General features: G+C 38.5%; 1 protein-coding gene across 1 annotated transcript in view; it reads right to left on the bottom strand.

Moving 5' to 3' along the window:
* Positions 1-17,634, bottom strand: part of LOC117982898 (nephrin-like) — a 234,265-nt gene that overhangs the window by 34,343 nt on the left and 182,288 nt on the right. The window contains exons 7-10 of the mRNA XM_034969334.2: positions 8,643-8,797; positions 7,141-7,285; positions 6,336-6,466; positions 4,311-4,470 (exon numbers count right to left, since the gene is read on the bottom strand). Coding sequence (XP_034825225.1) covers positions 4,311-4,470; positions 6,336-6,466; positions 7,141-7,285; positions 8,643-8,797 — 591 coding nt within the window. The remainder of the gene's footprint in view (positions 1-4,310; positions 4,471-6,335; positions 6,467-7,140; positions 7,286-8,642; positions 8,798-17,634) is intronic.

The raw sequence follows: 17,634 nt of genomic DNA, 5'->3' as shown, positions 1-17,634 counted from the left end.
TTACTAGCAAACGCAAATTCTAAAAAAGACCGTGCTCGTCTTCTCGCTGTCTCTGCAAAAGAGTCCGGCTACTGGCTACATGCTCTTCCCTCTGCCAACCTGGGCACTCTGTTAGACCATACGACACTTTCTGTTTTGATTGGTCTTAGGCTTGGCGCCACAATAAACCAGCCTCACCGTTGCCACTGCGGTGACTGCGTTGACGCCTTCGGCCACCATGGGCTCTCCTGTTCGAGAAGCGCTGGTCGCTTCTCCCGCCATAGTACCCTTAACGACATCATCCGGAGGTCCCTTGCCACCGCCCATGTGCCAGCTGTACTAGAACCTATTGGTTTGGCACGTGGCGATGGCAAGAGACCTGATGGTATGACGCTCGTACCGTGGAAGATGGGCAGGTCGCTTGTTTGGGATGCGACTTGTGTAGACACTTTAGCTGCATCCCACATTCAGGCGACCTCCTCTATGGCGGGTGCAGCGGCCATCAGCGCCGAACAGGCCAAAAGGCGCAAATATGAAAACCTCGATGGGAGCTTCGTATTCGTGCCTTTTGGTGTGGAGACCTTGGGGCCGTGGGGCCCGGGGGCTCGAGCTCTTTTTGAAGAAATTGCGAAAAGAGTTATCGAGTCAACCGGGGACCCGAGAGCTGGCAGCTACCTTGGCCAAAGAATTAGTTTGGCCATCCAAAGGGGTAATGCTGCCAGCATCTTGGGTACAATGCCTCGCTGCGGTGGTCTCGATGAGGTTTTAGATTTAATTTAATTTATTTTAGTTTTAATTTAATAATTGTTTTCTTTTTTTTTAGATTTAAGTTTATTAATAGTTTATTTGTTTTCATCTTCAAGTAATTATTAAATTTAAAAAAAAATGTTATTCTTAAAACGAAAAAAAAAAAAAAAAAAAAAAAAATTCATTGGAATAAATCTGGCCACTAGAACCGGTCGCAACACATTATTAAATTTACATCAGTAAGAGCATCAGTAGGTAACGGCCTGTTCACACTGACACATCCGATTCTTTGGGAGAACTGTTTTTGTAAGATCCGATTTAGTGGCAACAGATTTCCATTAGAAAGGCGAGTACATGCGACTGAAATGCGAATGTTGAGATGGATGTGTGACAAGTATGGATAAGATAAGGAATGAATATATTAGGGCAAGTCTGAAAGTAGCGCCAGTGGTAGAAAAAATGAGGGGTAATAGGCTGGCGTGGTATGGGCATGTAATAATAATATAATGGAGGGAAGACAGCCATGTCACTAGAAGAATGTTAAGTATGCATGTGGAAGGAAAAAAGAGGAAGGAGGAGGAAGGTGGAGGAAAGAGAGGAGAGGACGACTAAAGAAAAGGTGGATGGATTGCGTGAAAGAGGATATGCGTGAAAAAGGGTTGGATAATACGTTGATAAATGACAGAAGTGAGTGGAAGAAGAAGACATGTTGTGCCGACCCCACGTAGCGGATAAGGTAAGGAAGAAGAAGATGTAACTTATTAAAATCCGATTATTTGATATCCAGTAGGTACTGAAATAGGTAGGTATCACGCAGTAAAAATGTGTGAGTTATGGTTATTTTAAATGTAATAATATGAGTTACCAATACAAATTTCTCGGGATGTTACTTATTAAAATCCGATTATTTTATAGCCAGTAAGTAGGTACGTATTAAGGATCGGATTCAATCGAGTGAAATATCGAGAAAATAAATTGGAGAAATTATGCTTAATTGATATTTACATTTCATTACGCGTTTTCTGTGAAAGAAAACAAATACGGGCTTCTCTGGGGAAATTCTGGGTATGTCTGACCAGCCAACTCGGTCAATGTGATATTTATGTCATTTTTTATATACATATATAACGCTTTTATACAAAAGTGGCAGGATGGTAATTTCCATCATATATGACTATATTTTTCTATATGTGACTGAAGTAAGTACTCAAGTGTTTTCCGCAGATTATGAAGACGTTGGTTCTGTGCTTAGTCCAATATTTAGGGTGCGTTTCCAATGACGTGAAGCTGGGCGGAGTGGAACGGATCGGACTGTGAATTGGGCAATCACACAGTTTCCACTGATGCGGAGGGGAGATTTCGAGCACTGTGATTAGTCAATTCACGGTCCGCTCCACTCCACTCCGCCACGTCAGTGAAAACACACCCTAAGTATGGATTTAAATATCACTTCATAATTTTATCATCATAGCTCACAAAAGTGTGACAAGACTTTTCTGGCACTTTTCTTAGAAAAAGCATTGCATAAGCTGTGAGAGTTTATAATATTATGCTCCGTACGCTTAGTATAAGATTTAACGTCTCACCAAACGTTGCTAGAATTCGAGAGTCGAAACACAATAAGGTCAACATAAAATGGACCTAAAGAGCCTTGAATTGAAGTCAAAAATTCAATGCCACTGATTTTATTTTACAACGTTTCCGCTTGGAGCGCTGGCTGTAGATGTGTGGACAAACTTGAGCTTTAAAACATGGCAGTTAACATCCAGTTTACTATAATACGGAAGGTGTTCGATACTCGAATACTGTCAACGTTAGTGAGACATAAAATCTCGTACTAAGCGTACTGGTTTTCAAAGTTTATGAAGTTTGGCGCGATTTATACCTCCAGAACAATAAACGTTTATTACTAATAATTTAGTACCTATACACGTCTTAGCACTAGCAATTGTTATCCTAGTTTCCTAGTTATCCTAGTTAGTTAGGGGATCTCGCCGGGCTTATGTAAATACATCGCGAAGTTAACATCCAAGTTTCGATACACATTTGCATGTGACTGCATATTACATCATTTCACAGTGTAGCTTGTGGCGTAGCACCTTACCAACGTTGGGGATCTGGTTTACTGTAGTATGACGTTGCACGTAACAAAGGCTGAGATGATGAACCTAGGAGCCTATATAAAAAAGGCTGGGAATAAATATATACTAAACAACAACAACAACAACAAAGCTATTATAGCCTAGGGGTTAGGACGTCCGCCTCCTAATCGGAGGTCGGGGGTTCGATCTCGGTAACGCACCTCTAACTTTTCGGAGCTATACGTGCGTTTTAAGTGCTTCAATTATTTTTTTGTGATGGAACCACAAATACAAGGTTTTCAGATTTTTTCCTTTACTTGTTCTATAATACATTGCTACGTCAACGGCAAATACCCCATTGGTTTTGATTAACTTCAATTGACAGATAGACAATGAATTGATCCTATATAAGGGTAAAAATATGTAATATAAAGGTGATAATTAAAATTAAAGCTACGATGGTTCCAAACTCGCCCAGATCTGAGAAGAGCCCACATCAAACTCAGCCGGGTATTTTTTATTATCACCACTTTACAAAATCATTTAAACTTATAAGAACTATTATAAAGCTGTTCAGCAACTCATTCCCAAGTTTTAGTAAAGCATTTAAATAATAATCCTTTAGGTACATTGTAATCTGATTTTTCAGTAAGTTTACGTTTTATGGAAACTTTGAACTTGACTTGAGAGACATCTCCATGTCAAGGTACGGAACCCTAAAAAACAATAGAATTCTAATTCAAATTCAAATTCAAAGGAGATTGCCCGTGAACAGGCCCTCTTTTGTGGCACCGTGTCAAAACTTACCTAAATTAATTTTTAAAAATGTGTTATTTTTTACAATTAATATGTTTTATTACTTTTCTTCCACTCTATCATTGAAAATATCCACAATTAAAGTTAGAATCGTAAACATCCATTTATTTTGAAGAAGTATTAATTAAATATAAGCTCAATATCAGCAACATAAAAAATAAGATTCCTTTATAACCAGGGTGAATAAATGGAAATCGTTTGCAGAATATAAAAAGGTAATTATTTATCTACAAAATAAAAGTAAAACCATGGTGACATAACAATTATATTAGGGGGGGCCCAAAGCTCCTAAGAAAATCTCCAACTTTATTGCGAATCTAGGTAAACAGTGGAGATGTTACAAAAACAAACAGGTACAGCCAAATTCTGCCTATTAGCATGCAATATGTTATGATATACATACCTAACAACGTGTACATAGTTTTGTTAAAATTAGTCACATTAAATAATTAGTCACAATAAAAAATAAAAAATTTAAATAATAGTATTATAAATGTCAAAAATTAAAATAAATCTAAAACTTCTCTACAAGGTAATCATTGATCGAATAATATGTCTTTTCTAACATAAGTTTTTTAATTTTCTCTTAAATAAAGGAAGCTCTCGCGTCTCAATTATATATTGGGGCAAGTGATTATACAAGAGTGGCCCAGTGGAGAAAAAACTTTTGGAGAACAGTATACTTACAAATAACCTGTAAGATGACAGGTCCGGATCTCCCATCGCCCTCCACGTTGGAAGCGATGCACACGTACTTCCCCGCTTGCTCTCTCGCCACGCCCTGGAGGGCTAAGTGTGCTGACCCCGCGATGACCCCCGCCCGTTGATTGTGCGTCATTACTTGCCCCTGCGGAATGGAGATTATTTTTAATAACAATGTCCATCACATTTTGATGGATCCCCTAATTCCACGTTTGCTTTGTTGTACAAATATTTTCGTAAAGCGATCACATCGACCTTTAGTAGGAGATTCGTAAATTCGTAAAGCACTGTCTCTGTCGTTGAGACCGACAAAACGTCATATAGGTATGAGTGACAGAGGCAACGCTCTACAAAGCCGAAATGTCACTCTAAGGCTGCCTGTCCACTGGTGCGGAGCGGAGCTGAGATGTGTTGAGCAAGCCAATCAGATAGTCGGTAAATAACGTGATAAATTTATTCCGTCATCTGACAAAACTCTGATTGGTCAACTATACACATCTCCGCTCCGCTCCGCACCAGTGGACAGGCAGCCTAAAGGCTGATGTGCATTACTTTCGGTCGCGTACTGTACTTGCCCTATACCATAGTTCACGATAGTTAGAGAATTGCAACAAAACGTAGATGCTTCGACGTCACTGGTAGGCGTCAATTGTTAGAACATTTGACGCAGACAGCCCTATTTTTGTATGATTTTACGTCACCATAGCCTAATATTTAATTTATCGTCGCATTCAGGATCATACCGCCATGAGTTCACTCTGCCTATACTATATCCATGGAGTGAAGTTAGCAGTAGAAAGGCTCTCCCTGTTGCTTAATCCCATACAATCCATATTAATATTATAAATGCAAAAATGTGTCTGTCTGTCTGTCTGCTAGCTGTTTACGGCCACTCCGGTTTTGACATAAATTGGTACAGAGATAGCTTACATCCCAGGAAAGGACATAGACTACTTTTTATACCGGAAAAATCAAAGAATTCCCTCGGGATTTTAAAAACCTAAATGCACACGGACAAAGTTGCGGGCATCGCCTAGTAGATGAATAAATGGAATAATAGCAATACAAAATGAAAATAATTCTCAAGCAATTTTTTTTGGTAGTTATGTAGGTAGGTACATCTAAAATCCTACTAACTTTAGAAGTCAAATCTAATAAGTACCACGATTAAAAGGTCTTAACTGGTACATAAATAAAAGTAAGTAGGTAACATTTATAATTATATTACATACGAAATCTGTTTTCAAGCACATTTCGCTTTCGCTAACTTTAAATCTCTTCAAGCGCAGACACGCTATTCTATAATACCTGTGTTCGTCGGTGAGCTTGCCGTCGAAATATAATTATAATATTTTGAGGTCAAGGACTGACGCCTATCATGCAATGTTGCTTCATACACGTGTATTCGTCACACGTGTCGCTGTACTTTGCACGTGGATAGATAGTTAAAATATAGAAATATAGACAAAAACTAATGAGATCGCAATACCATAGTTAAAGAAAAACTTCAGAGCGGACAGTCGACACGAAGCACACATCTTCTGCTATTTTCGCAAGAATTTACAAAATACTATACTAAAGTTTACAGCAGTCAACATTCATCGGTTAAGACGACGACTATAACATTTACAGCCGCACTCAGAGTCGTTAATCATTACTTTAGATTGAGTTACAACGAGACAGATTTATGTGAGATATGTAGCTCTGTCTCGTTTTAACTAAACTTAAGTAACGATTAAGCTACTCTGAGTATGGCTGTTAGTGAGATTGTTAATAATTAAAAAAGTAATTTTGTTTGGTCGGAGCCGTATCAACTTAATGTTTTTAACACAATTATTGCAAATTGAGCAAATCATTGGCACCAACAAACTCGTTCTATCTTTATATGAATCGACGACACGTAGACATACTGGAACGAAATTTTTATATTCATCGCTGTATCATCGTTGAAAGTAAGAAGTTAGCTTAGAGAATAGCACAGCTTTGCGGGCATTAAGCCATTTTACTCACATTATGCTCCCAAACAACTTTGTAAGCGGGCGGATTTGCGCGCACGACACACTCGAAGTACACGTCATCACCCTCTTCTATGTCGTTTGGGTTCAATTTTGAACCCAGTTGAAGCACGACTATGGGGACATCTGTTGACAAAAAAAATGGGGGAAGAGTTTGAATTTTATTTTTCGCAGTTTATGGGAGTTTCTAAAGGTTATGCAAACGTCTGCGATCAAAATTTTTCTTTACTTTTACATTCATTAGCGGATGTTTGCGTCGTAATAGCTATCTGCATGCGAAATTTGAACCCAATCCGTCCAGTAATTTGAGACGTGCGTTGATAGATCAGTGAGTCAGACATCTTTTCTATGTATAAAAGGAAAAGGTGACTGACTGATTTATCAACGCACAGCTCAAACTACTGTACGGATCGGACCGGAATTTGGCATGCAGATAACTATTATGACGTAGGCATCCGCTAAGAAAGGATTTTTTAAAGTTCAACCCCTAAGGGGGTGAAATAGGGGTTTGGAATTTGTGTAGTCCAAGCGGACGAAGTCGCGAGCATAACCTAGTCCTTTTATATCCATATCCATACTAATATTATAAATGCGAAAGTGTGTCTGTCTGTCTGTCTGCTAGCCTTGCACGACCCATCTGTTCAGCCGATTTTGATGAAATTTAGTACAGATATAGCTTGCATCCCGGGGAAGGACATAGGCTAATCAAAGAGTTCCCACGGGATTTTTGAAATACCTAAATCCACGCGGACGAAGTCGCGGGCATCAGCTAGTATTTTGATACAAAAACTAGTATTTACAGTGTAAGTTGAGTTTCATGCTAGTTTCGAGTGTAGCGTGCTCCAAATTCGCGTGATGTGCTCGACAGGTCAGCACTCGACCGTCGTGCTCCATGCGCGGCGTCCACCTTAGGAACGAAACCGTTTCGTTGCGGTCGTCGGAATTCTGTAACAAAGGATTGATATTATGGAAAAACCTATTTCAAAATAATTCGGTAGGTATTTGACAGCTAGTCAAATCAGTAACTTTTTATCAAACGTCAAAACGCACGCTTAGTATGCGAGATTCTATGAAATACCGGTGTGTGACGTCACAATCATTTGATCATCATCTTTTTTTAGTTTCATCGTTAATTAAAAATGGTTATTACACTTAAAACCAACATAGGACCTAGACTTTACGTATTTTGGAAGACCCTCTATTTAATAATCACTGAGAAATAATTTATTTTTGATGTACCTAGTCAAATACCCAATCCATGGCAATAGTAGATATTATTTAAGTACTAATACACACACACACACACACCCCTTTTCTAATTGTGACTTTGATATAGTGTAAACACTGTATATTGTACACTGTAAATCAGTACCCTTATTATAAATGCGAAAGTGTGTTTGTTTGTTGGTTTGTCCTTCAATCACGTCCCAACAGAGCAACGGATTGACGTGGTTTTTTGCATAGGTATAGTCAAAGATCTGGAGACTGACATAGGCTACTTTTAATCCCGGAAAATCAACGAGTTCCCACGGGATTTTAAAAACCTATATCCACGCGAACGAAGTCGCGGGCTTCAGCTAGTTGTTATATAATTTTAAGCTACCAAAATTACAAATTGATATAGGCAACTGTTTAGCTAATCGATCCAACAAGCCTACAAACTAGCTAGGCCTAGATTCAGACGTCCTTGGCTCACGTATTTATTCTAGAACGTTCAGAAACGACCTAGATGTGTTCTTGTAACGAATTGCTTTATCCTTTTTACGGATTTTGTGTGAAAGGTAGCGTAATCTACATTTTATATTTCTTTGTTTATTTTGTCCTTGCGCGAATTTAAGAAAAAAAAATTGAGTTAGAAAAAAAAAGTTAATTTTAGTAGTTTAGACAAGGTTAGAAAAGTTAAAATTTTTGCCTTAGATTAGTTTTATTAAATACTAGCTTATGCTCGCGACTTCGTCCGCGTGGACTACAAAATTTCAAAACCCTATTTCACCCCTTTAGGAGTTGAATTTTCAAAAATCCTTTCTTAGCGGATGCCTACGTCATAATAGCTATCTGCATGCCAAATTTCAGCCCGATCCGTCCAGTAGTTTGAGCTGTGCGTTGATAGATCAGTCAGTCAGTCAGTCAGTCAGTCACCTCTCCCTTTTATATATATAGACTACCTGATGCGACTTAATCCGCGTGGATTTAGGTTTTTAAAAACTTTTTGGTTGTCCGGGACAAAAGTAGCCTATGTCACTCTTGTGTTTCTTTGTTTTTCAATGTTTTTTTTTTGTATGTATGTACTTATTGGGTATACCTTTTGTGGATCAGCAACCACCATAGGCTTATCATCAAGCCACCAGGTGATGATGGCTGGTGGTCTGGACCCCACCGCTCTGCACGCCAGTTCAGCCTCTTGACCAACTGATATAGGTTGCTCCCGCGCCAGGATTTCAACCAGTAGTGGCCGTACTGCAAAACAATGCTGTGTTATTAACCGACTTAACAAAAGGTTAAAGTTTAACGGTAGACATCACGTTATTTCAACCGCCTGTCATGCAACTGGGACTTAGAGATTGTGGACTATCCAATTCGTACCAATCTTTTAGGTACAGTACGCGGCAGAAAGTAATGTGCATCGACCTTTAGATTTTTTGTTTTTTATTGGGTAGGAGGAAATCCTCATGGATACCAATTAGCATGCCCGACTTCACTGAGGCTTTCTCAGCGACCTACGGACTAAAACCTCCTCCCTTCGCTGGCCGTCCTTCCCCGGTACTGCAATACGCAAACCTTCAGGAAAGGGGCTGTCCGGTCAGGCCTCGTTTGCCCTTTGCCTGGACCATTCGTCGTTCACACGCTTCCTCATTATTTCCTGGAGCATTTTTGCACCCTTATTCCACCCCTCTTTAGAATTGAGACCGACAAAACTCACATAGGGTGGTTTTACAGTGACGTTTTCGCCAGCGCGGTTGGTAAGCGTCGCGGGCCACGAGCTTTGCGTCTCTTGGATCGTTACATGTTTAACGAAAACGCGCGGATGGCCCGCGTTGACTCGTTTTAATAGTTTCGAGCGGGTCATCCGTGCGCTTACCACCCGCGCAGACAGTAAGCGTCACTGTAAAACCACACATAAGTATTAGTAACAGAGACAACGCTCTACGAAGCCGAAATCTCTTCCTAAAGGTCGATGTACAATATTTCCTACCAGCTACTGTGGTATGGTCGTGGTTACCGTCCTACCGAATTGGTGGTTTTGCGTTTTACGTTATAAAAATACGCATAATATAATATTTTGTGCAAAATAATTCATGGATTTAAAGCAAAGTTGTATTAAAAATACATTTTTGTAGTTTCCGAAAGTAATTTTCATTTCACACATGAATAGGCAGGCCTACTAATATAGCGTTAACTTTCCACATGCATTTTAATTTGCTTCATATAGACTCTTTTATTTTTTTCCAGTTCAAACTGAATGTTTTGGTTCATATTTTTCTATATTATACAAACAGCGAATACGAAAAACGTGCTTTTGAATTATGAATACACACTATCTACTCTTACTTTCATAATATTTTGGGTTGTGAATGAGAGGAAATAAAAATTTCGCAGCAACTAGTGGATTTACTGAAATGAATAATGGAAAAGGTAAAATATATTTACCTGCAATATTATTTAAATCTAAATATATAAAAGGAAAAGGTGACTGACTGACTGAATGACTGACTTATATATCAACACACAGCTCAAACTAATGGACGGATTGGGCTGAAATTTGTCATACAGGCAGATGTTACGACGTAGGCGTCCGCAAGGGGGTGCAATAGGGGTTTGAAATTTGTGTAGTCCACGCGGACGAAGTCCTTGTTGAATTTTGCCCTCGACTTCATCCACGTGGACTATACAAATTTCAAACCCCCTCAGGGGTTGAATTTTCAAAAATCTTTTCTTAGCGGGTGCCTACGTCATAATATAGCTATCTGCATGAAAAATTTCAGCCCGCCCCATCCTATAGTTTGAGCTGTACGTTGATAGATCAGTCAGTCAGTCAGTCACCTTTTCCTTTTATATACTTAGAACCATGTCATTATGCCATAAAGCGAACATGAAACCAGGACCCGTTAATGTCTACCATTAACATTCATTGAAATTAAACGCCGTAATATAACGATAAAGTTGATTGAATAAATATAACATAGGTTTAATGCCCGCCCTACACTCCGAGCCACGAAGTCCGCGAATTTTACGAAACATGATTATTATTGGCACGTGGACGTCAATTCCGTTCCCAGTCCCCATGGGCAACGTTGCGTGGCCACTACACTATTTACAAGATTGTTAAGAGTCGTTCGCAGGTTTTATGCCCACTCTACACTCGAGTGTGGAGTGGGAATATTTAAGAGCCGTTTTCCACTTAAGCGGAGCGGAGAAGATATTGGTTCAGTCGACCAATCAGAATCTGAATAACGTAACATAGGTTTAATGCCCATCCTACACTCCGCGCCGCGAAGTCCGCGAATTTAGCGAAACATAATTATTATTGTACCTATATCAAATATTTAAAAAGAGCAACCGCCGAGTTTCTTGCTGGTTCTTCTCGGTAGGAAAGTCATTCCGAATCAGTGGTAGATGCATCCGACTATTCGAAAGTACTTGTAAAAGTTTATTTGAATAAAAAAGATTTATTTTTATTTTTTTATTGGCATGTGGACGTCAATTCCGTTCCCAATCCCCATGGGCAACGTTGCGTGGCCACAACACTATTTACAAGATTGTTAAGAGGCGTTCGCAGATTTTATGCCTACTCTACACTCGAGGGTGGAGCGGGAATATTTAAGGGCCGTTTTCCACTTAAGCGAAGCGGAGAAGATATTGGTTCAGTCGACCAATCAGATTCTTAATAGATGACGACAAAAAGTTATCACGTCATCCTTGAAAATCCGCTTCGCTTATGTGGAACCGAGCCTAAGGTACTTATTATTAAAAAAAAAGTAGTCTAATCTGAACATAGGCTAATGACTGTGGATTGTACAAAACAGATCTTAGCCGGGTTTGTGTATTGAAACTAAATTTTCTTTTTCTTTTTAAGAATTCCACACGTACTAAGTACATACAGTTCTAAAAATTCCTTATCAAACTTGCAAATTAAATGCCGTAACACTATAGTAACAGAAAAATCATGAGACTATTACGAACTAAAGCGAACGTGAAACAAAAACCTGCTAATGTCTACCATTAACATTACTTGAAAGGCGAAATTAAAAGCTGTAATAAAACGATAGAAAGCCGCGATATACCTAGCGTGCTTTACACCATAAAGACATGGCTTCCGATGGCAACTAAACCTTGGTGCGAAAATTGCTACCATGTCAGGAAGAGATATTTATCAGAACTTTTCATCACACTTCGGCTGTACCTAACTAAACTAAATGATTTCATGCTAAACAATGACAAGGAATGGGAAATCATGGTCATGAATACTTGTTGACGTATCGGAATTCGGACTCTACCTTTGCTTTTTTTTCATAGTTCTTCTTTTTTAAGAAAAAAAGAGAATGAATTTATTTGATTCATACAAACCAAAATAGATCGTCATAGTATACAGTGTGTATGAAATAATGCGATGTGAACGAACGAAGTGAAATGAAATGAAAGTAAATTATTTTTATTTTGCCAAATGTGAGTAGCAAAGTAAATGATGGTACATTCATGGATGGTCTCTTTCACATTTTTCCATTTATGTATGGCGTGCAAAATATGTGGTTAAACTTAACGAATGTAAGAAGTAGTTATAAGATTCATTAGATAGGTAATTTAAAAGAGCTTTGCCAAAAACCTGGGAGAGGAAGAGAAGAGCTTAACTGTAGTCACACTGCTTCTCGTGCTCAAAGAAAGCTCAGCCGTTATCATTTAATGAATTGTGTAAGGTCAAATTGAGGCTGCTCTGTTTGAGTCGATTAACTCCATAGGCTGAGAGTGTCAGGTTTATAAAATTGTGTATTAGTAACGGTGTTTTATCTCATCCGAGCAAGATCAAGGCTAGCATTGCCAGAAAAAAGGGAAGCCTCCAAAGCAATTTATTGCATACTAAAACTAAAGGTGAATCCACACTATTAACCCAGCCTAACGGCACGACATGGATTACCTGGTGTGATGACAGCTTACGGATTTCTTTTGTCCGTTCCACACGGGCGCCATTAGTTTTTATTTGTACGCCCCTTTGTTCTCGCATAATACCGTGACCTCGGAATAGAAGGAAATCATTCTCTATTATGATAACATGGACTATTAGAAAGTTTTCGCGACTTTTCTTACAAGAAAATTTAATGCTATGCGCATTCTTATTATTGCAATCGTTGTTGGTAAAGAAAAAGAAAAAAAACTTAAAAACTTTCTTGGTAGAAAAGTTTAATATGCAACTAATATAACAAAGAATCCAATAAAACTTCGTCCATTATGTCTAGATTTGGATAAATCAGACTCGCTCAAATGAAATATTTATATTTTATTTTTGCAATAGGGATAAAATATACAACATAATTAGGAATCAGTGGGAGTTGGAGAAAGCTATTTTCGGAGTTCCTCTGCGTGATCATATCAGAATTGAGGAGAGGGTCCGTAGAATAACCAGAACAACTAATAAGTATAGTCCTATAGGTTGCGAAGCTAAAGTAGTTCGAAAAACCGATAGACATTGGAATCTTAAAGTGTTGAAGTGCAGGAATAAAAAAAAACATAAATCCACGCGGGCAAAGGAGGGATCTCATCTAATCTCTATACATAAAAATGAATCGCTGAATGTGTTGCTGATCGCAAATCTCGAGAACAGCTGAACCGATTTCGCTAATTCTTTTTTATAATATTCCTTGAAGTACGAGGATGGATCTTACGGAGAGAAAAATTTAAAAAAATTGCCTGAAAAAGAATCGATTGTTTGCTGGGTCAGCTAGTAAATAATAAATAAGTGGAAAGAATAATACAATGAAGAATAATTTCCCGCTATCGAGGAAATGGTGTTATCCGAGAACAAAGGACACAAATAAAAATTAATGGTTCGCTGCTGGGGACGGACAAAAGAAATGCGTGAGCTGTCATACCTGTGGTTAATCTGAGCGCAATCGTTTTATCTTACACTCGTAATTGAGTGAGTAAAGCTGCGATTTTTTTTATATATATATATATATTTATTTATTCAAAAATGTTGTACAAGACAAAGACTCCTTAAAACTAGTACACATATACATAAAAAAGGTAGAAACAATAAAAATATGAGAACCTGAAGGAGTGCTTTGGCGTCCGTGCTAGGCAATTAGGCTATTTTAGTAACAATATTGTGTGTGTGTGTGTGTGTGAGTGTGTGTGTGTGTGTGACTGAAGTCAATCATAGCTAGTTGTTATTTAACTTAGTCTTAACTAAGTCTTAACCACTAACGTCGAGAAATTGTCGAACAATTTCTCGCCCCACAGTAGTCAAGACTCCTTAGCCAAGCGTATATTGTTTTTTTTAAATTTAGTTTGTTGAGCTTAGATATATTTAGCGTGTCATTTATTTTATTATAAAGTTTAGAACTAAGGAAGAAGTATTGTCGACCGGCAAGTAGATTAAAGTTCGTACTATCCCAACTTATTATGAACTAGCTTATGCTCGAGTCTTCCTCCGCGTGGACTAGGCAAATTTCAGGCACCTATTTTATCTCTAATGGGGTCGACACTTCTTTGTTAGCAGATGTCTAAGTCATAAGCTAGCTATCTGCATGCCCAGATTCATCTAGTAGTTTGAGCTGTGCGTTGATCAGATCAGTCAATCAGTCAGTCAGTTTTCCCTTTTATTTTCCTTCCCAGTTTATTTATTATATAATTAGATTTTTTTTAAATCCGGTCAGGGTAAATTTTTAGGATTTTCGAGCCTGCACGACCGCTCGAACGGAAGCATTGTGAACATTTTAGTAAAGAAGAGAACCTTGAGTGCAGTGGCGTGCACAGGATTTGAAGCCAGGGTAGGCATTAGTTAGGTAGGAACCTGTTTACTGGCAGGTCATAATGAAAAATATACAACTGGGGTAAGCAGTGCATTTATGCCTCTATGACCTGCACGCCACTGCTTGAGTGTCCTCTGTAGATGATAATATAGCTGCTAGAGAGAAGAAGTGGCTAATGTGAGCCTGGTTTTACTCAGTAAACCATCCCAACATGGGCAAGTTGGGTACAAGATAAGTAAGATTGCAGTCACGTGTCGCCATGTACGTAATTCTTCCATGCGAAAAATTTCTGAAAATTGCATTGCTTTTTGTGGTCCGCCTAACGAGCAAATGTAATTTTGTCGTCGCAAAATGTATAAGAGTTTTTGGACCATATTTCCTGGCATTTCGTAATTTTTAACGAGTTTATTTGATATGAAATTTATATACCTACGGCTATAAAATTAACTGAACTGCGTTTAGATTTCTTTTACCTAAAAATACCTAATTGAAAGTATAATTTATTTTATATATATTTTTCAAGTATTTATGTATAACGATTAACTGACCAATGGCAGTAATAATGTAACGCAAACCTATGCGGTGAATGCCTAACTTTTCTATCACTCCAGCCTCCCATTTAGAGAATCCGAAGTTCGATTCCGGGCATGCATCTCTAACTTTTTGGAGCCATGCGCGTTTAAAACAATTTAAAAGCAATGTTTTAAAGTTGGAGGAAAATATCGTAAGGGAAGGCTCCCTTACGATATTTTCTGAAAGTTGTCTGAAAGTATGTCTGAAAGTTCTTCATAATGTTCATAAAGGTGTGTGAAGTATAATCCATACTTGTACAGCGTGGTGGGCTAACCTAAACCCTAATCTGAGAGAAGACGCTCGACTCAACAATGAGCCGGTGATGGATTGAGATGTGAAATCATCAGTAACTTAGGGTAGGGCATTGGGTAGGCCGGCTTTGTTGCTCTCTAATAAACTGCAGTTCATCTCATAGTATGTGATTACTATAAGGTATATTAATTATAAAAAGCCTAAAAAATAATTCCTCATGCGCCATTAGAATTTTTTGTGTCAAATTTCATGTCAAAAGTACGATTTTAGTCCTTATTTTAAGAGCTAGTTGCACAACGGGGCGGCGAATTGCGGTGCGTTTTTAAATCCGTAAAGAATTTAAGTGTAAAATGTGTGAAAATCCGGTACGTAATTTATTACGCAGTGCGCGCGTTTCTATGTAGTTCTATAGTTCACAGATTTTGCGAAAAAAAAACGTAAACGTGGTGCGCGCTAGCTCTAATGAACCGTACTTTTGAAATGACAGTTGACCCATAGAGTTAAAATGGTACGTGAGGTGTCACTTTTAACGGACTATACTAACCCCCGTATTCACAGTCATTACTATGAGGTCTCACAGTGCGCTTGAACGCACAGTGTGTGGTTCCACCAATCAGATTATTTGGTCACGTCAATTTTCGATAATTTGATTGGTGGAACCCACACTATGCGTTCGAGCACACTATGCGATTTCATAGTAATGATTGTGAATACGGGTGTAAGTATCCAATGTAAAACTCACAAAAATAATAATAATATGTTCTGCATAATATTAATAGTAACTCAAACTTTGACAAACTATATTTTGTCGCAATATTTAAGCTTGTAAAATGTCACCTAGTCTAATAATATATTATTCCGTAACAGAAATCCCTAGAACCGGCACAAAACTCGACAGGCAAGATGCTCTTCAAAACAAAATCCTATTTATGAAGCTTTCAGTTCAGGAGGCAAGAATACTGAAATAATCCTCCAACACTGTCACAAGTCCCCACGGTATTGATCATCCAATTTCATACCTGAAAATATATCCACTCCATACTGTTTTTACGAGCAGTGAATATACACTACATTACAATGTAAGAGTCAAGAGTATTATTTTTTATTTAAAATTCGACTCGATATAAAATAAAAGCTAAGTATAGTCCGTGACAGGTCGAAGTGGCAATCGAGGAGGGAACGCCCCGCACAACCGCACAGCCCCTGGGCTAACCATGTGCGTGCGAGCGCGCTTGACGTGCGATTGTGCTGGGCGTCCTGCCCACCTCATGCCCCGCTTTTTTACCGCAAGTCGCGGGAAAAAGCTAGGTACTTATTATAACAAAATATCTAACTTTAAGAGCCTCAATAGCTCAACCGGTATAGGAGTGGACTGAAAACCGAAAGGTCGACGGTTCAAACCCCGCCCGTTGCACTATTATCGTACCTACTCCTAGCACAAGTCTGACGCTTAATTGGAGAGGAAAGGGGAATATTAGTCATTTAACATGGCTAATATTCTTTATAAAAAAAAAAAAAAACTATTATGCAAAAAATGTGCTTGCAACGAAAGATTTTATCCAATAGCAGAATGCTAGACATGCTGCTATTGCAGAATTTAATAATTTTATGTATAGTGTTGTGAAATGGTGTGGGGGCAGACTGTACATAGTACTCAGTACATTATGCTGCGCGTTGCATAACTGCATAATATGAGTAGGACTTGGTAAGATGTACATAGATTTTCTTTCCCTTGCGGATATTAGCAAAGCAAGCTTGCTTGTTGCAAAATTAATCTTAAACAAGCACTCCTCATTTCATAACATCCTATTTCTAAATATGTAAAAGAATTAGCTTATACCCGCGACTTCGTCCGCGTAGACTAAACAGTCAGTCAGTTAATCAGTTAGCTGTTCCTTTTATTTATTCAGAAAAGGTGACTGTCTGACTGATCTATCCACGCACAGCTTATAAAATTGGCATGTAGATAGTTATTATGAGGCAGACGTCCGCTAAAGGATTTTTGAAAATTCAACCCCTAAGAGCTAACGCGCACCACGTTGCGGTGAGTTGCGCAAATTTGAATTTTTGAAAATCCGGTGCGGAAATAACTCCGCAGTGCGCGCGTTTACACATCTTCTATAGTTCACAAATTTTGCGGGGGGAAAAATGTGCGGAAATTTACCATGGTGTGCGCTAGCTCTAAGGGCGTTTGTATACTCTTCCGGATTTGGTTCGTATCTATCTGTGATTCTTCGACGTGGCCGTCATACAAATACGTAGGTACTTATTCATTCAATTTTCACGGAATCCGTGATTTCACGGATGAGTGCACAAACATCCTAAGGGGATAAAATAGGGGGTTCGAAATTTGTGTGAACTACGCAAACTTATCAACTATTTAAGTCACGCGCATATTATGGTATATTTCTTAAGAATTTCAACGAATAAAGTGGAAGTGTAAAGCAACGAAACCGCTCTATCTCAGAATCTCATTCAAATAGATCACTACTACGTACTACTACA

The sequence above is a fragment of the Maniola hyperantus genome, chromosome 6, assembly GCF_902806685.2.
Source record: "Maniola hyperantus chromosome 6, iAphHyp1.2, whole genome shotgun sequence".
In the NCBI taxonomy this organism is placed as follows: Eukaryota; Metazoa; Arthropoda; class Insecta; order Lepidoptera; family Nymphalidae; genus Maniola; species Maniola hyperantus.
Note: the sequence above shows the minus strand (reverse complement) of the source record. Positions and strands in the feature narration are given on the sequence as shown.